The sequence below is a fragment of the Rhinoderma darwinii genome, chromosome 1 (assembly GCF_050947455.1).
Source record: "Rhinoderma darwinii isolate aRhiDar2 chromosome 1, aRhiDar2.hap1, whole genome shotgun sequence".
Taxonomy (NCBI): Eukaryota; Metazoa; Chordata; class Amphibia; order Anura; family Rhinodermatidae; genus Rhinoderma; species Rhinoderma darwinii.
In genome coordinates this window covers 639,507,044-639,530,507 of record NC_134687.1, presented here as the reverse complement: position 1 = coordinate 639,530,507, position 23,464 = coordinate 639,507,044, and the positions used below count along the sequence as shown (strand labels likewise).

The 23,464-nt window shown below is 41.7% G+C and overlaps 1 protein-coding gene across 1 annotated transcript in view; it reads left to right on the top strand.

Annotated features, from left to right (window-relative positions):
* LOC142667230 (uncharacterized) overlaps positions 1-20,347 on the top strand; it is a 34,406-nt gene extending 14,059 nt beyond the window's left edge. Inside the window, exons 3-7 of the mRNA XM_075847074.1 lie at positions 9,127-9,300; positions 9,376-9,499; positions 13,512-13,609; positions 13,754-13,865; positions 16,408-20,347. Of these exons, the coding sequence (XP_075703189.1) occupies positions 9,127-9,300; positions 9,376-9,499; positions 13,512-13,609; positions 13,754-13,865; positions 16,408-17,213 (1,314 nt within the window). The 3' untranslated portion in view covers positions 17,214-20,347. The remainder of the gene's footprint in view (positions 1-9,126; positions 9,301-9,375; positions 9,500-13,511; positions 13,610-13,753; positions 13,866-16,407) is intronic.
* Positions 20,348-23,464: the final 3,117 nt, after the last annotated feature.

Below are 23,464 nucleotides of genomic sequence, written 5' to 3'. Positions count from 1 at the left end.
ACCTCTTCAAACCGGACATGGTGCCTAATAAAAAAGAGGGCTCAAAATCCGCTAGGTGCTCCTTTGCTTTGGAGGCCGGTGCTTCAGTCCATTACCGCCCGAGGGCAACATGTGGGATATTTCTCTAAACTGCAGAATCTTGGCAATAAGTATTGAGTTGCGTTTCTCTGATAAATCCTTTTGTGTTATAAAAAAAATGGTATAAAAAGAGTAAATTTCACCTCTACTTTGCTCTAAATTTCTGTGAAACACCTAAAGGGTTCATAAACTTTCTAAATGCTGTTGTGAATACTTTGAGGGGTCTAGTTTCTAAAATGGGGTGTTTGATAGGGGTTTCTAATATATGGGCCCCTCAAAGCAACTTCAGAAATGAACTGGAACCTAAAAAAATAAATAAATGAGGCAATACTTCGCTTCTTACATTATACTGATAATGAGCCGTGCCCACTCCGAGATGACCCCAGTTTTGACCGTTTGTATAAACGGAGACCCCTATTAGACCGTTCCAGTGCCCGGTTTTCCCAAGCATACACCCCCGAGAAGTGTTTTTCTATTGATGAGTCCCTGGTACATTTTAAAGGGAGGGTTCAATTCCGCCAGTACCTGCCAGGTAAGAGGGCAAGGTATGGCGTGAAGATGTATAAGCTGTGCGAGAGTGCATCAGGGTATACCTACAGATTTAGGATATATGAAGGAAAGGCCACCCCCAAACCAGACTGCATCCTGGACTACAATAGGTACATGGGAGGGATGAACTTGTCAAATCAAGTCCTGAAGCCCTACAGCGCCATGCGGTGTAGTATAAGAAGCTGGCCGGGCACATCATACAGAAGGCTTTGTACAATGCGTATGTGCTACGTCGATGTGCAGGCCAGAGGGGAACTTTCCTGGAATTTCAAGATCTAATCTTTAGGGACCAGGAAGGGGGGGCGCATCGTACCAGGGCAACACTTTCCAGGAGAAGGTCCCCAAACCGGTGGAAAGGGAAAGAGTCAAAAGAGGTGCAGAGTCTGCTATAAGAGGGGGATAAGGAAGAACACAATATACCAATGTGACACGTGTCCCGAAAAACCAGGGCTCTGTATAAAAGATTGTTTTAAAATGTATCATACATCCCTTGATTTTCAATTTACCCTGATGCACTCCGCACAGCTTACCCCCCTCATCTTTCCCTTCTGAGCCCTGCCGTATGCCCAGGCAGCTGATAACAGCCACATGTAGGGTATTGTCGTACCCAGGAGAACCCACATTACAATTTAAGGGGTGTATATCTCCGGTGGCGCATGCTGGGCACACTATATTGGACACTGAAATGGCATATACATATATAAAATTGCAAATCTCACACTGCACCATCTGCTGCGCATTATCTTTTACACAGTACCTGTGGGGTCAAAATGCTCACTACACCTCTAGATGAATGTCTTAAGGGGTGTAGTTTTTAAAATGGGGTCACTTCTCGGGGGTTTCAACTGTACTGGTACCTCAGGGGCTTCTGCACACATGACTTAGCACCAGAAAAGCTCCAGTAGGCCAAATGGTGGTCCTTTCCTTCTGAGCCCTCCCATGGGCCCAAAGGGCAGTTTATCACCACAAATGGGGTATTGCCGCACTAAGGACAAATTGGGCAACAAAATGGGGTATGTTGTTCCTTGTGAAAATAAGAAATTTTGATCAAAAATGACATCTTATTGGAAAAAATATCATTTTTTTCATTTCACAGCCCAATTCAAATAGGTGCTGTGAAAAAACTGTGCGGTCAAAATGATAACAAAAACCATAAATGAATTCCTTGAGGGGTGTAGTTTCCAAAATGGGGTCACTTCTGGTGGGTTTCCATTGCTTTGATACCTCTGGGGCTCTGCAAATGCAACATGGCACCCGAAAACCAATCCAGCAAAATCTGGACTCCAACAAACACATAGCGCTCCTTTCCGTCTGAGCCCTCCCATGGGCCCAAACGGCAGTTTATCACCACAAATGGGGTATTGCCGCACTAAGGACAAATTGGGCAACAAAATGGGGTATGTTGTTCCCTGTGAAAATAAGAAATTTTGATCAAAAATGACATCTTATTGGAAAAAATATAATTTTTTTCATTTCACAGCCCAATTCAAATAGGTGCTGTGAAAAAACTGTGCGGTCAAAATGATAACAAAAACCATAAATGAATTCCTTGAGGGGTGTAGTTTCCAAAATGGGGTCACTTCTGGTGGGTTTCCATTGCTTTGATACCTCTGGGGCTCTGCAAATGCAACATGGCACCCGAAAACCAATCCAGCAAAATCTGGACTCCAACAAACACATAGCGCTCCTTTCCGTCTGAGCCCTCCCATGGGCCCAAACGGCAGTTTATCACCACAAATGGGGTATTGCCGCACTAAGGACAAATTGGGCAACAAAATGGGGTATGTTGTTCCCTGTGAAAATAAGAAATTTTGATCAAAAATGACATCTTATTGGAAAAAATATAATTTTTTTCATTTCACAGCCCAATTCAAATAGGTGCTGTGAAAAACCTGTGCGGTCAAAATGATAACAAAAACCATAAATGAATTCCTTGAGGGGTGTAGTTTCCAAAATGGGGTCACTTCTGGTGGGTTTCCATTGTTTTGATACCTCAACGCCTCTTCAAACCTGGCATGCTGCCTAAAATATATTCTAATAAAAAAGAGGCCTCAAAATGCACTAGGTGCTTCTTTGCTTCTAGGGCTTGTGTTTTAGTCCACGAGCGCAGTAGGGCCACATGTGGGACATTTCTAAAAACTGCAGAATCTGGACAATACATATTTAGTAGTGTTTCTCTGGTAAAACCTTCTCTGTTACTAAAAAAAAATTGAATAAAATTGAAATTCAGCAGAAAAAATGAAATTTGCAAATTTAATTTCCACTTTGCTTTAATTCCTGTGAAATGCCTGAAGGGTTAAAAAACTTTCTATATGCTGTTTTGAATACTTTGAGGGGTCTAGTTTTTAAAATGGGGTGTTTTATGGGGGTTTCTAATACATAGGCCCCTCAAATCCACTTCAGAACTGAACTGGCACCTTCAAAAAAAGGCTTTTGAAATTTTCTTAAGAATATGAGAAATTGCTGTTTATGTTCTAAGCCTTGCAACGTCCAAGAAAAATAAAAGAATGTTCAAAAAACGATGCCAATCTAAAGTAGACATATGGGAAATGTGAACTAGTAACTATTTTGGGTGGTATAACCGTCTGTTTTTCAAGCAGATGCATTTAAATTCTGAAAAATGCTATTTTTTGTAAATTTTCTCTAAATTTTGCAATTTTTCACAAATAAAGACTGAATATATCGACCAAATTTTACCACGAACATGAAGCCCAAAGTGTCACGAGAAAACAATCTCAGAATCGCTTGGATAGGTTTAAGCATTCCGACGTTATTACCACATAAAGTGAAATATGTCAGATTTGAAAAATGGGCTCTGAGCCTTAAGGCCCAAACTAGGCTGCGTCCTTAAGGGGTTAAAGCATACACGTGTGTATATATAGGGGGCAAAGCCCAGACAATCAGTTACAAATCAGTACATAATTAATAAAAAATATAAAAATACATAAATATTATAAATATAAAGTGACAAGTGAAACAAAATTCAGATAGTGAACATGAGTTATGACAAGATGCAATAATACAAACAAATGATGCAACATGGCTAACATATAAAAATTGATCTTTATGATTGATTAAACCAACACAGTGTAATTGATTAAAAATTAGATCAGCTGGCACTCACCGATCTATGAAAGGAAAAGCGGTAATCATGAGACTCATATGTAACGCACGTAATCGTCCATAGTCATCCAAACCGGCGTTAAACACACCATACTGCGCATGCCCACAGGGAGCGCATAGATTGGATAAACTGAACGTCAAATCAAATAACGTCAGGGCAACATGGAGCAGCAGAACCTCAAGTATGTCTCGCGAGATTCAACTATAGAGACGTCATCCCTTGTTTGGTATTCAAAACCGCCATCTTTAAAGAGGGAATATCGCAATCCCAGCCAGGTAAATCCATAGTTTAACCATAACCTATTTTTGTTACATAAAAGAAGATAGTTATCTCAAAAGGGGAATTTATAAGATCCAACATGTCATTCCAACAAGAGGGAGAACGGTCCGTTCGCATTTACGCGAACAACGTCATTTAGGCAATTTTCGTTCAGGCACTTACAAGGTATTCAACATCCCGGTACAGATTACATCTCTCATTATCCATAAGAGAGTAACCTGTCTCCAGTCACCACATAGACCTCCAGCGGATATATCATCCCAAAGAGGTTTTATAGTGGGTACTAGCCAAGAGGCGAATAAGCCTAATTGACTCTATCAGAGCGAGTCATATTCTAATGACTATTATTATTAAAAGTTTATTAGTGCCATCACTGCTGCCAATCGAGACGCCACCGACCTCATAGTGGATACACATACAGGATCAGAATTAGTCAGATTTAAAATATAGAAAAAATGGACAGATTAATCCAAGGATATTATTCATACTCATGCGGTACCGCTGCACCATATGACCAATAGAAAATTCAAAAAAATTACATTCATTATATAATTTTATCAACATAAATGCAGTCTAGAAGAACAACAGTCACATATGAGTCCAACGATTCCTTCTTCCGATCGTGTGATTCCAATAACAATTATGAAGTAGTCCTTAAAAAAGAAGAAAAAAGGAGAATGTCACTATACAGTCACCTTGGCATATATAATCAAGATATTAACACACATATTATATTCCAAATACCAACCATCTATGTGTCAACAGGATTTATTGGAAGAAATACAGGCCAAAAGAGCAAATCCAGATGTATTAATGTATACAAAAAATTCATTTGGACAACGGAGGTATGTTATTAAAGAGGCTCTGTCACCAGATTTTGCAGCCCCTATCTGCTATTGCAACAGATAGGCGCTGCAATGTAGATTACAGTAACGTTTTTATTTAAAAAAAACGAGCATTTTTGGCCAAGTTATGACCATTTTTGTAGTTATGCAAATGAGGCTTGCAAAAGTCCAAGTGGGTGTGTTTAAAAGTAAAAGTCCAAGTGGGCGTGTATTATGTGCGTACATCGGGGTGTTTTTAATACTTTTACTAGCTGGGCGTTCTGATGAGAAGTATCATCCACTTCTCTTCAGAACGCCCAGCTTCTGCCAGATCACGCTGTGACGTCACTCACAGGTCCTGCATCGTGTCAGACGAACGAGGACACATCGGCACCAGAGGCTACAGTTGATTCTGCAGCAGCATCAGCGTTTGCAGGTAAGTAGCTACATCGACTTACCTGCTAACGCCGATGCTGCTGCAGAATCAACTGAAGCCTCTGGTGCCGATGTGTCCTCGCTCGTCTGACACGATGCAGGACCTGTGAGTGACGTCACAGCGTGATCTGGCAGAAGCTGGGCGTTCTGAAGAGAAGTGGATGATACTTCTCATCAGAACGCCCAGCTAGTAAAAGTATTAAAAACGCCCCGATGTACGCACATAATACACGCCCACTTGGACTTTTACTTTTAAACACACCCACTTGGACTTTTGCAAGCCTCATTTGCATAACTACAAAAATGGTCATAACTTGGCCAAAAATGCTCATTTTTTAAAAATAAAAACGTTACTGTAATCTACATTGCAGCGCCTATCTGCTGCAATAGCAGATAGGGGTTGCAAAATCTGGTGACAGAGCCTCTTTAAGTGAGCCTAGCATTAACCTTATCTATATACATTGAGCGGATAATCCACATTCAGACCATAAGGATGTAAGGAATTAAGTTTTGTAATCAACTGTATTTCACGTTGTTTTAAAATCACCTGTTACCTCCCCGTTTTAATGGGGAAACCCCATCAATGATGGTAGATTTAAGTTGCTGTACTGTGTGTCCAGTTTCAGCAAAATGTCGCGCTACGGGCAATTCCACCTTTTTGGTCCTTATACTAGATTTATGATTGTTCAATCTCAAACGACATTCTGTCGTAGTCTCGCCCACATAGATTAAATCACACGGGCACTGTAGTATGTATATTACATATTCACTTCTACATTTTTTCTTTTTTTTTTCTTCTTTTTTAAGGACTACTAATAATTGTTATTGGAATCACACGAACGGAAGAAGGAATCGTTGGACTCATATGTGACTGTTGTTCTTCTAGACTGCATTTATGTTGATAAAATTATATAATGAATGTAATTTTTTTGAATTTTCTATTGGTCATATGGTGCAGCGGTACCGCATGAGTATGAATAATATCCTTGGATTAATCTGTCCATTTTTTCTATATTTTAAATCTGACTAATTCTGATCCTGTATGTGTATCCACTATGAGGTCGGTGGCGTCTCGATTGGCAGCAGTGATGGCACCAATAAACTTTTAATAATAATCGTCATTAGAATATGACTCGCTCTGATAGTCAATTAGGCTTATTCGCCTCTTGGCTAGTAACCACTATAAAACCTCTTTGGGATGATATATCCACTGGAGGTCTATGTGGTGACTGGAGACAGGTTACTCTCTTATGGATAATGAGAGATGTAATCTGTACCGGGATGTTGAATACCTTGTAAGTGCCTGAACGAAAATTGCCTAAATGACGTTGTTTGCGTAAATGCGAACGGACCGTTTTCCCTCTTGTTGGAATGACATGTTGGATCTTATAAATTCCCCTTTTGAGATAACTATCCTCTTTTATGTAACAAAAATAGGTTATGGTTAAACTATGGATTTACCTGGCTGGGATTGCGATATTCCCTCTTTAAAGATGGCGGTTTTGAATACCAAACAAGGGATGACGTCTCTATAGTTGAATCTCGCGAGACATACTTGAGGTTCTGCTGCTCCATGTTGCCCTGACGTTATTTGATTTGACGTTCAGTTTATCCAATCTATGCGCTCCCTGTGGGCATGCGCAGTATGGTGTGTTTAACGCCGGTTTGGATGACTATGGACGATTACGTGCGTTACATATGAGTCTCATGATTACCTTTTTTCCTTTCATAGATCGGTGAGTGCCAGCTGATCTAATTTTTAATCAATTACACTGTGTTGGTTTAATCAATCATAAAGATCAATTTTTATATGTTAGCCATGTTGCATCATTTGTTTGTATTATTGCATCTTGTCATAACTCATGTTCACTATCTGAATTTTGTTTCACTTGTCACTTTATATTTATGTATTTTTATATTTTTTATTAATTATGTACTGATTTGTAACACTGATTGTCTGGGCTTTGCCCCCTATATATACACGTGTATTCTTTAACACACCTGACTTGAAAAAGCCTTCATAGAGAAGGTGAAACGTTGCAGTGGATGCTGGATGAATAAACCAGAGTTTTTTTGAGTGCTGCTTCTATCTCTCTTTTTTGGATACACGTTTGTGCAGGGAGAGGTCACTCCCTGTTTGAAAGCTGAGCACCAGCCTTAACAGGCAAGGAATCACAGTGCTGCTCCTACCCTTGATTTGTCTATACACCAGGTATTATACCATGTGTACTGTCATTTAAACCTGAAAGCTGAGCAATTGTGTTTGTTCAATAATCCTAAATAGCTGTGCTACGTATGTTGCAGGCTGATTAGTGTTTTCTATATAGCATAAACGATGGTGCAGTTCCCAGGTTGTTGTGCTGAAATGATCTCTGCCTGATAGTTGTTTCCTAAAGTACACTTGATAGTGCAGCTACCATTGGACCCCTTATAAGGGCTATTATCTCGTTCCAATTACCAAGTGTAAAGCCCAGTTACCAATTCTAAAGCTGTAAAGGATCTGCCAGGCACAGCTTCTGTGTCAACGCCCATAGGTAATCAGTCTGCACCTGCTTCTATGTCTGTGAGATTGACTCCATCTTCCACCACTCAAGATGGCAGGCTTAGGAGTGGGAGAGCCTATCACAGCCTGGCCAGACGGAGCTAGCTCCCGCCCTCTGTCTATTTATACCTGCCTTTCCTGTTCCTCCTTGCTTGTAATTCTTCTCTGTTGGTTTCCTGGCCCTTTGCGGCTTCTAGAACTACTTATCCTCTGCTTGTGATTGACCTTGGCTTTTCTGACCACTCTTCTGCTCTGCGTATTTGTACCTCGCTCATCTCCTGGTTTGACTCGGCTCGCTCACCTCGCTTGTTGCTCACGGTGTTCCGTGGGCAACTTCCCCATTTCCCTTGCTTCTTGGTACCCTTGTCTGTTTGTCTGTCGTGCACCTATTGAGTGTAGGGACTGTCGCCGAGTTGTACCCCGTCGCCTAGGGCGGGTCGTTGCAAGTAGGCAGGGACTGAGTGGCGGGTAGATTAGGGCTCACTTGTCTGTTTCCCTATCCCCATCATTACAAAAGCCCTACGCGTTTCCTTACTAAAGGTAGTTTCTGCCGTAATTCATCAGGGGCCTGCAGATTTAAACTGTTTAATAGTTAGAGCGTGCAATGTCTAAGAGGCATCTATTCATGCCTAATGTGGGTCCAGATTGCTTGCCGGCGCCATCTTTCAGATGGTACTGGAAGCATTTTAGGCCCCGCCGCCGAGCGGGGCATAGGAGGCTTCCGTTGCTGACAGACCAGGAGGTAAGTATTGGGCCTCCGATCGCCTTTGCAGCCACCGGCAACCCAGCGATCACGTTGCTGGGGTGCCGGTGGCTAAAAACTCCTCACCTGCTGCGATCTCTATTGAACGCAGCATCTGAGGGGTTAACCGGCTGGATCGGAAGCTAGCTCCGGTCCTGGCCGATACCTCAGGGTGCCAGCTGTAACATACAGCGGTCACCCGGCGGTGATGTTGCGGGCTCAGCTCCTGAGCTAGCTCCATCTCCTTCACGTACAGTAAAGTGGAAATACGTTAAGACACCAGTTTCCATTACGTAACTGTACATAATTGGGCAGGAAGAAACATAGACGATGAAGGCAGGAGAAGAGCACATGGTCGATTTAGTCGCCCAAATATTATTTTATTTTTAGTTTTGGCCTCGTTCCATTTTCTCAATGTGTTTTTGTAGGTGAGGTCTCCAGTATTACAGATGTGGGGTCACTAGAGCTCTATACAGCGGGGTCACAATCGCCCTCTTTCTACTGAGGAGGGAAAACTGTGTTCAGTTCTCTAAGTGTCTCTCTCCATACACAGGAGTACACAATAGTGAAGAAGACATCGGGTGACTGTACGACTCCCATCATCCATGAGTCAGGAGGATGGAGCAGTAGTCTGAGCCCCATCACAGAGCCTCCCCTTCACTCCCGGATACATGAGAAGAAGATCTTAGAACTGATCTACAAGATGACGGAGCTGCTGACTGGAGAGGTGACACTGCTGGGAAATTATACAGTAACAACACTGGAGGTGTCTAGGTGATGACTGTATCATTGTGTGTGTCAGGTTCCTCTAAGGTGTCAGGATGTCACTGTCTATTTCTCAATGGAGGAGTGGGAGTATCTAGAAGGACACAAGGATCTCTACGCGGATCTCATGATGGAGAACTACCGGCCGCGCACATCACAAGGTGAGATATTGATATATCAGTTATATATTATTGTTACTTTTTCTTACACTTTTTCTTGAAGTGTTCATTTCGTCATGTGCTGTCGACATGTGATTCCTGATCTCCGATCACACATTCCTTGCTTTGCTGCAGTGCTTCACTGGGGAATGTTCACAGATTTGTGTAGAAGTTTCCATACATCTGAATGTTCTTTCTGCAGCAGGTGCATGAACTACATTCAGATGAGTTGGACAATTACAGAAACTTCTGCCACCATTTCTCCATTTGTGAACATAGTCTTATATAACCAGTGACTAATCTGTGCTGCTCTTATAATCTCTACAACATGAGGAGTGGGAACAGCGGACTTGACAATCATTAGGAGATATAACAAAAGGTTAAATATCTTCCTTGTAAGACACCATTTACAGGGTCACTGGTAGTAATGTAGAATGTGGATCCTGGGATCTGTCCGATTGTCAGCCGGGGGCAGGGAGGTAATTTCCAGTTTATGTAGAATTGGGTCACTGCCGTTTTAAAGATTGGTTTTTGCCTTCCTCTGGATCTACTGGGTTTTGTTATGTTTATTAAAAACTTGCATTCTCCATAATTTAACAATTCTACATCAACTTTTGTTAGGACTCTGCATTGTGCTGTTCCTCTGTTATTCCTCCTGGAAATTTATGAATGATTTTACCTCTAGGTGTTACCAGCCGGGGTTGGGTCCATTCAGTGCTGACAATATCCAAAGATGTAAGGACACGACTCTTTCACAAGGGGAATGGAAACACCCTTTTCTCAGTTTAATTTAACATTTCCAGTAGGAATAAAAGAGAAACGGCATAACGCCGAGTTCTGAGAAAAGATGCTCCAGAATTGTTGATTCATGGGGAATACATGTATGAACTAAAACAGACGTGTGAGGAGAGCCGACAAGTCCTCCATAAAGAGTGTTTTTTTTACTTCTTCTGGATGAACTGGGGTTTATTAATCTAAAACGTTTAAACTTGATGGACTTAGACCTTGTTTAACCCACTAACTATGTAAAATGTCTCTCTCTGTCTCCAGATCAGCTCTAACATTAAAACCACCTCTGTGACGATCACCGATCTCAGGTCACTTCACAGGGGTGAACTACACTAATGATCTTATTAATTTACCACATAAATCCACGCCCACCTACTCTAGATGACAGGATTATGCTAAATTACTCACATAGGTTTCCAACACCACAATAATTTATACCACAGTATGCTACCTCCACCTATACTTATCTAGGCAATAGGAGCCTACGTCTCTATATTCCCTTAACACCAGTTACAATAACAGATTATCTAAATGGAACATAAAATACAGGTAACGTTCCTCACTTTTGGAAGATTAAGTTCTGTAAGACTACAAGGAAGAGACTTTATAAATATTTCAAATTTAATACACAATAGTGCAGAGCAATACAAAAAAATAGTTGTCAGATTAAAAGATGAAAAATATACATACAGTTACAATGCATTCAAACAGTTTATGAAAATAAAAGGGATAAAAGAAACAGAACAAAACCTGACTGATGTACAGCAGTGATATCCTGGCTGTGGGGACAGCTGAAAATATGGGCAGTCACTCCAACCGAGATATGGATCCTCAACGACTGACACCGACCCTCACTTCTCCTAGAATTTTAGACCGTTTTTTCCCTCCAGTCCCCTAGGTGGTGATGTCACTGAGCGGAGGCTATTCATATGATAATGAAGCATACTCCTCCCATTACACAGTTGTATTTCTATAGAGCGACATAAGTGGTCATGTGTTCTTGCAGGAATTCCCTAGACATATAATATTACCTGCATTCACCTGTGCAGACATTTACCAACTTGGGCATATCAAACACCACTGTAATAGGCTCATGTTTTTAGCCAACAGACAATTCCAGGTAGTTCCTCTGGGTGTAGGGATGTGAATTTGACATATATATGAGGGCTATTTCCCCTGATCATGACTAGCTATGTGGCTCACTACAAATATCAATTATGATGGGGTTTGCCTTGATGTATCATATTTTCTTTGAAACATGTGACAATGGCCTATGCTTACCTTGTCCACATGGCAGACACACCACAGGCATCCATTTGCATAGCTTTAGATGTTTGGTCAGGATGTGTGGGCAATTACTTCTAACCCTGGGTGAGAATGCTATCTAAGGCTAGATACAGGCCCTGGTGTCAAATTCTTAATCAACACATCTCGCATCCTTGGTGAGGAAAGGGCCAATTAAACATTTGTCAGACAGTGGACATCCTTTGATGGCCAAAGATCTACATTTCTTGGGTAAATCAGATGTATCTTCTGTGTCAGAAGGAGTTATGAACTGACCTCTTAATAACCTACTTTTGATGATATTACCTATAACACCACAGCCTCCCTAATATAATGTAGGTTCCCCCCGTGCTGCCATAATAGCTCTGACCAATGGAGACGTGGCATCTCCATGGTATCTGGAACAAGATGTTAGTAGATCCTTCAAGTCCTGTAAGTTGTGAGGTTCGGCCTTCACAGATCGGACTTGTTGTTTCAGCACATCCTACAGATAATCGATCGAATTGAGATCTGGGGTATTTGGAGCCAAGTCAACTCCTTGAACCATTTCTGATCAATATTTTTCAGTTGGGCGGGGGCATTATCCTGCTGGAAGAGGGCACTGCCATTCGGAATAACGCCGTAAGGGGGTACTTGTCTGCAGCAATGTTTAGGTAGGTGGTACATATCACTTTTACATGAATGCCAGGACCAATAGAACGTTGCCCAGATCATCACACTGCCTTCGCCGACTTGTCTTCTTCCCATAATACATCCTGCTGCCATCTCTTTCCCAGGAAAGCGACGCACCCAGCCCTCCACATGATGTAAAATAAAACTGGATTTTTTTCGCACCATGCCGCCTATTTCCATTGCCCAGTTCTGATACTGCTTTTGTAGGTGCTTTTGGTGGTGGACAGGGGTCTGTATGGGTCTGACGGGTTTGTGGCTACACAACTCAATACGCAGTAAGCTGCGATGCTATGCGTGTTCTGACACCGTTCTATTATAGCTAGCAGTGACTTCTTTAGTAATTTGTCATACAGTAACTCTTCTGTGGGTTTGGACCAGATGAGCTCCCACGCACATTAGTGAGTCTTGACCGCCAATCACCCTGTTGCCGGTACACTGGTTGTCCTTCCTTGGAGCACTTCTGGTAGGTTAAAATCTTTACATACCAGAAACACCCCACAAAACCTGGCGGTTTTGGGGGTACCCTGACCAATTTGGCTCTTGTCATTTTACACTTCTCCATGTTTCAAACACATTAACTTAAAGAACTGACTGACTATTCACTTGCTGTCTTATATCCTCCCCCTTATCAGGCGTCAATGTCACGAGATTACCAATGTTCTTCACTTCATCTGTCAGTGGTTTTAATGTTATGGCTGATCGGTGTATACTGTATATGGAGGAGGACATATTATTTTCTTCCCCATTCGCCATAACCGCACCAGGGAAAGGAAACACAGGGGTATATAACTGTAGATCTTCCTCCAAAACCTCAGTGGTTTCCCATCCCTTGTAGAGAGGAAACTTGGAGTAGTTGTTTTTCTTACTACAGGTACTTTGTCTGACCGTGGGTTCCATCTGGTGAAATTTTGAATTACTTTATAAGCAGGGGTGGTATAGTTCCAGGGCATTGACCTGGTACTCTTTTGGTTGGCACGGGGCTCTTATAATAGGACCCCTGCGTCCTACCAATTTCACATCCTTAGGAGGCAAATTAAATTGAAAACTATGACGGAGCAGAAAGCCGTTGGTTCCCTGCCATTCACTCTGGTAGGCCACAATAGGCCTGCGGCTTACAAAGCACTGGGTCCGCGGTGCAGGTGGTGAGAAGCACAACATTATAATTTCGGCTCTGATTAATAAAGATAGAATTGCAGGTGTAGAGAGAAGTGTCTGATATATTGCCAGATATACAATAGTCATGTATTCAGTCACTGTGTGTTTCCTACAGATGGATCCAGTAGGAGAAATCCACCAGAGAGATGTCCCAGTCCCCTGTATTTCCAGGACTGTCCAGAGGAAAATCACAATATCCCAGAGAATCAACAGGTAGATGAAGCTGAGCCCTACACCAGATCTATAAAGGGGAGTGTGGAGCTTTTTGGTCCTGCAGTCATAGATGTGGTTTCTTATGTTGCTGTATTAGATTCTTCTCCTCTGTGTGGTACTGAATTGTTACATATGTGAAATCAGTGGGAAGATCTGACTATTATTAAAGCGGAGGATGAAGAAGAAGAGCAGGCGAGGGGCGATCAACCATGTAAGAGTGAAGTGGAGGAGGAAATTCCAGGAGGTGTTACCACAGGTAAGTAATAGTGAATTGGGAGGTTTGTTAAGGTGAGGTTCCTCCGTAGTTCTACATTACAGTAACACTTCAGACAATGTGTTATACACAGTGCAGGACCTGAGGGAGCTGTGATTGTACATAGAAGTTCTATTTATATATGGTGTTCTATGAATCCGGTCATGCACTAGGCCTAGCATTAGATTTTGCGGGGCACCAGCTGCATTAACAGCCACGATCTGAGAAAACTCAGTTTTACCACTGAAGCAGCGAGATCAATGCTGATAGGCGGCTCTCATTGACATTTCCAGCCTTGCACTGTGTATGAAACCACCCTCACATTGTCGTTATTTTTTGTGGTGTTTTTCCTGCCCTTTAAAAAAAAAAAAAGTAACTTAAGAACCCTGCAGGCAAATGTTACATGACAGTTTATAGTAAAATATAAAATGCACTACACACAATGTTGTTTTTTTTTTTATTTGTGGGGTCTTTTTCTGCCCATTTGGTAAGTGTTTTGCTTCTGTGGCATTTTCTATTTATTTTTTTAAAACGCAGCATGCTTCTCTAGAGAACCTGAAAAACGGCAGATTTTTTTTTTACAAATGCTTGAAAAAAACAAAACTCCAGATGAAACACTTGTAAAACACGTATGAAATTCATGGCGTTTTTTACAACTCAAAAATTGACACGCAGCAAATTTGTTGCAGAAATTTCTGCAACTTTTTCCATTTGTCTGTATGAGGCCCGCAGAAATTCATGTACGGAAACTATTCTATTCACATGAGTCTCATCTGCAGAAGTTTCTGTAACAAATCTGCAGCATCTGAATTTACTATAAATGTCAATATGTTGTGGAGGAACTACATATTGCCAATCGCTTACATTTTGCGGGAAGAGGTTAAACATATTTTTTTTTATAGTCCACAACAAAAAACTTACTTTTTAATTATTTGGTTCAACCATTACAAATCCCCTAATAATGACAACAGCTGAGAAAAAAAAATATAGTTCTATATTTAATATGCGGCTGGGGACAAGAATTGAGGAAATATTAGAATACATACAAGATCCCCATGACAACTCTGCACACAAGTCACAGGGGGATTTTTTTTCTTTCTGTTTCATGGTAATCCAATCTTCCAGATCCATGCATATTAGGAAGCTCGTATTTCACATGTAATTATTGTATATACAAAGATGTTTCGGTGATGATCACCCACACTCAGAGGCCACTTCACTAGGTCCACCTTATTAGTACTTGATAGGACCCTCTTTCTTCTTAGAACAGCCTTCTTTGTGGAATGATATAACAAGATACTGGAAACCTTTTATTACAGATTCTGATTGATTATTTCACTCTGTATATTCCACTACATCCTAAAGGTGTTCTGTAAAATTGAGATCTGATGATTGTTCAGCCATTAGGATATACAGACCTCATTGTCATGTCCGTGAATTCAGCCGGAGATGTGTTCTTTTGTCAAAATTAGGTTCTTGTAATGAAGTGATTCCCAATTGATATTAAAGGGTCAAATGTGTTGGCAGAAGACAGGTGGGATTGTCATACAAGGTTATGGTTTTTTAAATATGTTTGTTTTATCAAGTTAAGGTTTATGTAATAAAAGTGGTGACTGAGTGTAGGCCAGAATTCTGGACTTTATCATTGATAGATTTTAAAGCACACCTATATTTTTATCAAATTCAAAATAGTCATGCTCCTCAGTCCCCAACGATGTTATGACGTCGTACCCGCATTTTAGATCTTTGAAAATTCCTTAAAATGAAAGAAAAACGTACAAGTCACTTCAAAATGCCACAATTTCCTGCGTTTCTCTATAAAAGACACATTTTTTGCATGACGTGAGAACCCTGTAAATGCAGCTTTTTTAGTTATTATTGACAAACACTTGCAGTAAACAGACGTCTAGGGCAAAGTGCACATGGGAGTCAGAGAAATGCCGGGACTTCGGAGATAATCTCCATAATAAAGCAAACCGAGATGAAAGCAGCTAATGCAAGGATTACATGAGAGAGTCAGTCAGGCTATGAGTACAGGGAGCTTTAGCAGAGGCACCCCCATTTCTGCAGTCTGTCTACTTTTCTCTGTAACTAGAGACGGAATTTGCAGGACAACCGAGGGTGGACAGCAAATTGTAGAAAAGGAGTCAACTGGTGGCAGTAACTTCATACAGACTTTGCAAAGTTAAAACAGAAATTCTTTGAAGAAATCAAATAGCAAATTTGCTTGATATCCGGTATACTCTTAGATTAACAGAATTTTTTAATGAAAAGTTACTTTTAATTGAAAGTGTTTTTCAAAGATTTATAAGGCTGAAATCACGTATTCAGTTTTTGTGGCAGTATTTGGTGCAGTTTATTGAGCCAAAGCCAGTGGTGGTTTTGAAGGGAATGGCTCAAACCCTTCCTTCCTGCTGGATCCACTTTTGATTGGCTATAAAAAAAAAAAACTGCATGCAGCTTAATAGTTCATATATTTGTCTACTTTGTGGTTTGGAAAATATGTAAATAAAAAAAATTCATTTTTAATTTTTAATCCTAACAGACGATGTCAGTAAGAACTCTGAGAGAAACCTTATGTTTTCGATAAATTATGAAGTAGAAGATGAAGATATCATGCAGCAGTCTTCAGTAGAAAACTCCATCACCCTAAATGTACATCCAGGACTTCACAGTACAGATATATCATATAATTCCCCTTATCATGACGAACCTTTTCCTGACCAATCCCAGATTGTTACCACAAGTACAGCTCAGAAAGTGGGTAAAAGGTTTCAATGTTGTAGACAGTTCACAAAAATCTCAGGTGTTTTTAAGAACGGAAGAATTCACACAGGGGAGAAGCCATATTCATGTTCAGAATGTGGGAAATGTTTTACACATAAATCAAGTCTTGTTAAACATGGGAGAAGTCACGCAGGGGTGAAGTCATATTCATGTTCAGAATGTGGAAAGTGCTTCAGAGATAAAACCGGTCTTACTTCACATGAGAGAATTCATACAGGGGAGAAGCCATATTCATGTACAGAATGTGGGAAATGTTTTACAGAAAAATCACATCTTGTTACACATGAGAGAATTCACACAGGGGAGAAGCCATATTCATGTTCAGAATGTGGGAAATGTTTTACAGATAAATCACATCTTGTTAGGCATGAGAGAATTCATACAGGAGACAAGCCGTATTCATGTTCAGAATGTGGGAAATGTTTTACAGATAAATCAAGTCTTGTTCTACATGAGAGAAGTCACACAGGAGAAAAGCCATATTCATGTTCAGAATGTAGGAAATGCTTTTCACGAAAAACAAATCTTGTTAGACATGAGAAAACTCACAGAGGGAAGAAGTAATTTTAAGGTTCTATATATGGAAAATGTTTTACATGGAAATAAAATTATAAAACTCATCGGAATTTGCAGAAAAAAAGTATTCTTGTTTGGAATGTGGAAAAAGAATTTTTAACTCATAAAGGTTATTCACAGACCATAACACTTTGGCGATGCAGCCAATTATAGCCTTGGGAACAGTCCCATTTTTCTTAAATGTAATGTGTTCCTTTGTGAGATTAGTTTAAATGTTCTTTAACCTTTCCCAAAATCTACTGTGTAGATACAGCACTGTTGTAAAAGCATTTCCACAGACTGCATATGTATGACGGGGAGTCTGCACCATCACCAGTGGGTGTCAGCTGTACAGTTCTGGCCAAATGTTTTGAGAATGACACAAATTTTGGTCTTCATAAGATTTGCTGCTCCAGTTTTTATAGTGGCAATTTGCATTAACTCTAGATTGTTATGAAGACTGATCAGATAAATTGCAATTAATTGCAAAGTCATTTCTTGCTATGAAAATTAACTTAATCACAAAAAACCCTATTTCCACTGCATTTCAGCCTTGCCATAAAATTACCTGCTAACATAATTTCCGTGATATTCTTGTTAGCTCAGGAGAAAGTGTTATCGAGGACAAGGCAGATGATATCACTCTGTCATGCTGATTGCATTTTAAGAGCAGACTGGTTGCTTTAAAAGGGGGATGGTTTTTAACATGTCCCTTCTGCCCATTAAGGACGGTGGTGTAATGACGTAAGAACGTCCACACGCTTGCGAGCCTGTGCTCTCCCTGCGCTCCTCTCTCTATTCTGAATGCCGCCAAGGCCGTACACTCCTAGCCTCCAGAGGCTACCGCTGAAGATCCTGGGGTGACCCCTGGAGTGTGTGGTAAACTTTAGCGGGATTGACCGGCCTGACCCTGATTTTGTCCTCTCCTTTCTTTAATGGATGTGGTGCCGGTCTGCTGTGGAATGTATATTCCAAGAATCAGGCAGCACTCCAGAGATGTAGCAAAAATAGAAAAATGTGCTTTATTCCATCAGTCAAAACGGCAACGTTTCAGCTCTACCATAGAGCCTTTCTCAAGCTAGTGAACACATGTTACAACAGTGCATATATTGGAAAGCCTCAATCAAGAGGGAGGGGTTTGCATCAGAAAATAATCAACCATACGCAGTGAATATGGCATATAGTTAAAACATAGTGTTGACATGTTTTTTTCTATAGCACTTTGTTATGTCATAATGTATATAGCTCCATAAATGACAATCCATAAAATGTACTGACAGTCAGTGCATAACCATGATTGTGCACAATTACGTATTGCTAGCACCTGTGAATACATTAAGAGAACAAATGGAGACACTCACCATGAGGATATCGGCTGCTAAAGTTCAAAATAACCGCGCTACTCACGTCGTCCCCTGTGCGCTATTGCGCATACCCAGGAGACCAAATATGTCAGAGGTGAATTGTTCAACTGTGCCTGTCCGCGCATGCGCCAACGTAGATACTGTGCCGAGAACGCCATATTATATAAGGGCAAACTGACATCGTCTATCAGTATCGCTTCAAGGCGATTTCCACAAAAGTGTGCAAGGAAAACGCAGGGAAGATTTGGTGCAAACTCCAATCATGAGATATACAGTACAGGGACCAGATTACAATCTGGAAAAGGCCAAAAAAAATAGGACCAGACTACGCACCTTTTAACCCATATTTTACCCCATATAAATGTAACTATATTATGTAGCAAGGCACCTCAATCCATAGACCAATGTACAGGCAACCAGATAAACATATATAGAGAGAGAGACACCCACAGGAGTGCATCATAGACTTACCCCTCAATTAAGAGGGGAAAAGTAAAAAAATGCACGGGCGTGAAAAAAGCACCTCATCCACATCTATAATGTGAATAGTTGCCTATAAACCGACCCACTCAATCCTTCATAGGGTATCTGTTTAAAGGCTATTAGATTAGTAACATGGATAAGGCTGTTAAAAATCAAAGGTTGCTATAGAAAAGGAGGATATACACTACCGTTCAAAAGTTTGGGGTCACCCAGAAAATTTTGTGTTTTCTATGAAAAATCAAACTTGTATAGTTATCAAATGAGTCGCAAAATGACTAGAAAATATAGTCAAGACATTGACAAGGTTAGAAATAATGATTTTTATTTTAAATAATAATTTTCTCCTTCAAACTTTGCTTTCGTCAAAGAATTCTCCATTTGCAGCAATTACAGCATTGCAGACCTTTGGCATTCTAGCTATTAATTTGCTGAGGTAATCGGGAGAAATTTCACCCCATGCTTCCAGAAGCCCCTCCCACAAGTTGGATTGGCTTGATGGGCACTTCTTCTACTGCTAGGCAACGGCTCCATGGCACACGGATGCCTTCCGTGTGCCTTCAGTTTTTTTGACGGCCCCATTGACTTGCATGGGCCTCACGGCCACGGAATTTCGGACCAAAGTAGGACATGCTCTACTTTTGTCGGAACGGAGCAACGGGACCGTAAAGAAAACTGAAGTGTGTATGGCCCCACTGAAATGAATGGGTCAGGGTGCTAGCCGTCAGAAAAACGGCTAGCACCCTGAAGAAAAAGACTGAAGTGTGCACTAGGCCTTAAATAAATCCCAAAAAAAATGGAAAGACCTAATGAGACTGGATTCAAATCGCCAATATCTCCGATGAATCAGGATGCAAAATATTTATCAAAAATATTAACCGATAGAATGGTAAAAAAATAATACCAGACTTAATTCATTCTTCGCAGTTGGGGTTTACAAAGGGAAGAATCGGGGCATGGAACATAACAAGGGCTATTACAATTTTAGATTGGGCAAAGGCTAATCCACAACAAGCCAGGGGAAAACCATTGATGACTAATGATGCACAAAATACTTTGATGTGGTCCTGGCTTTTTAAGGTGATGTTTAAGATGGGCTGTGCTGTAGACGCCAGTACTACATTATACCTCTCCAAGACTATATGCAGATACTTACCTACAGGGGCGATAGATTATTACATGTTCCCACACCTGGACTATATGCAGCGAATGTGAGAAAGGCCTTGGTTGGGCCGAAACGTCAAATTTAATACTTATTGCTTGCATTGAAATCTTTTCTGTTCTGTACATATATTGAACCATGTGGATTGAATGAAAAATAAATTATCTTTTCTTGGAATCGATAAAATCATTTGTCTTTTTAGAGTGCTTACAGGTTTTTCTATATCTCTATAAGTGGGGTACAACCCGAACCTCAATAGCACCAACGATTTGGAGTGCATCCTTACTACTTTGTTTAATGCTGCTTCTAAGATGGCGCCGCTGGAGGGGAGACGAGATGGTGCCGGGACTTCAATTCCAGAGGGGCTGTCATCTGCGGCCGGCACTGCTGCTTCAGGTACCGACTGTACCCTCTCCTCGGTCTCTGTTTCCTCGGGGCTGTTTCCCTCCCTGCTGGCTGGGGTAGAGCCGAGCTCTTCTGGGGATGTCATGGCGCTGCATGCTCGTGACTGCTCGCCACGTGGTGCCTGTCATGGCGGCCGGATCCCCCCTTCTTCCTCCCTTCCTGTGCTGGGGCCAGCATTGATGCCTTCTAACTCTCCCAGGGATTTGGCTGCTCGTCCCTCTTCTCATATAGGGGGTTCTGCTGTCCTAGCGGATGACTTGCAGGGCCTGAGACAACAGTTATCAGCATTGCCCACTAAACAGGACATGGAGCGTTATGTGCACCTTCTGGAGACGACATACAAATCAGAGATACAATCTCTTACCACCAATCTCTCTCAATTGTCCGATCAAGTGCAGCGGATGGAAGGCGATATTTCCCCTGTTACACAGCAGCAAGTTTCTCATGCCGCCCGATTGGATCAACACTCCCATCCGATCCATGCTCTATTTAACCTTGCTGAGGATCATGAAAATCGCCGTAATAATATTCGGCTTCGGGGCATCCCTGACGATATCTCTCCGGGTCAACTCATCCCTGCTTTACAGTCACTGTTTAATGCATTACTAGGGCGCCCTGCTGATGATCCTCTGGAGCTGGATAGGGCTCACAGGACTCTAGGCCCTCGTAACCCTGATCCGGATAGGCCTAGAGATGTTCTATGCTGTGTCCATTTCTTTTCTCTCAAGGAGCAGATCATGAGGAAGGCCCGGGATAAAGGCGAAGTTTTATTACAGGGGGTCAAGATCCAGCTGCTGTCTGATTTATCTAGGGTGACTTTGGACAAACGCAGAGTGCTAAGTCCTTTGCTGGATGTATTGAGGGAACACGAGATCTCCTATTCCTGTGGTCACCCCTTTAAGCTGCAGGTTCGCAGGGATGGAGCACTGTTGAGTGTTCGAGACCCAGGGGATGTTCCGGATTTCTGCACTGCTCTCCATTTGCCTAGAGTTTCTCTTCCTGATTGGCCTTAAGTTCCCGTCCCGCCGCCGCGTCCACGATCACGCAGACGAGGTCGTTCTCCTGCTTCTATGAGGCGTCATGAGGGTCGTCCTGCTGATCCGATGTGAAACCTTCCAGATGTCTCCTTAGCGGCCTGCTATCGGAGTTTAATTTCAAATGTTATTGTATTCATTATATGAGGCAACTGTCTCCTGAGTTTCATGTGGACATTAATGTTTATGTCTGCCTTTCTGTTCTAGGTGATTGCTGCTGGAGAACAGGTGGCTATTTGAGGGAGGTTGATTTGCTGTCCATGCGATACAAACGTGAATGTTTCTATTTTTCTTTATTGCTAACTGCCTGTATGTACATTTATGCTGACAATGAATGTATTCAGGGGTGTTCTCTGCTGGGGTCTCTTTAGGTTCCTACTTATACTGTATACCCTTGCTTAATTGTTTTGGGAGCTCACGCCAAGCACCTTGGTTTTCCTTTTTCTTATGTTATGTTTTTTATTTGCTATGTAATATATTTGCTGGGTTGGGGGGTGCGGGGGACTGGCTAGACCGTGTCCTGACACTTCTCCTCTTAGGGATTCACTGGTTGTATCCGGTGTATATTGGATTGTTTCTCCTTGATTAGATCAAGGAGTGGGTGATTGTTTTGCCCGTTTGTCTGTCTTTGTTATCGTGTTTCCCTTCCTTGTTTGTCTTGTCCTTTTCTTCACTGCTTTAGCACATTTCTTGGCTTGCTCGTCCTGCGTGCGGTGGTGATGGCACAGTTGAAAGTCTGTACCTTTAATGCTAGAGGGCTTAATGTCCTGGAAAAATGCTCGCAGATATTGTACAACATGCACAAAGAGCGCATAAATATCTTGTTCTTACAGGAGACCCATTTTCAGGTGGGCCATACCCCACAGTTTACGAATCGTTATCATCCAGTTTCGTTCCACAGTGCCAACCCGGAATCCAAGTCTAAGGGTGCTAGTATATGTCTTCACAAGTCCCTTTCTCATTAAGTCGTAGATGTCCTAGTTGACCCGGGTGGTCGGTATGTGTTTCTTAAATTGTCCATTCGGACTAAGCTGTTCACCTTGGCTAATTTGTACCTCCCCAATCAGGATCAGGCTAGGGTATGCCACTTGTATTTGAGGAAATTGGAGGAGTTCACGGAGGGAGTTTTAATTGTGGGCGGTGATTTTAACTTGACATTTGATTCCAGACTTGACACCTCCTCGGGCAGGTCTGCTGTTCCTAAGTCGCACTTGGGGGGCATTGAAGACTGTGATGCATTCCATGCAATTGATTCATGTGTGGAGGATTCTGCATCCTCAGGTAAGAGAGTATACGTACTTTTCCCCACTACACAACATGTACAGTCGGCTAGACTCCTTTCTTGTTAGCCACCATTTGCTTACCTGGCATCCTACTTCTGAGGTGGGCCCTATGGTTTGGTCGGATCATTCTCCCGTATTTTTATCCCTTACATTTCCTAACTCGGTACCCAATTTCCAGTCTTGGAAAATTAATGATAATCTACTGCGTGACTCAGTGTGTGTGTCAGCCCTTAAGGATTCACTTGCCGGCTTTTTTTGAGGTTCACGCGCATGACTCCACTCCATTACCATTACAGTGGGAGGCTCTGAAATGTGTAGTTAGAGGTGTCCTGATACAACATGGGGCACGCGTAAAGCGGGAAAAAGGGGTAGCTATTGCGCGGCTCCTTACTCAGATACGGGAACTGGAATCCTGTCATAAACACGTACATTCCTCACAGATTTTTTCGGAACTTGCTACAGCGAGAGAATCATTGCGTTCTCTAATGGATCAGTCACACGCTCGGTTCAGGGACCGGATGCGAAAGCATTC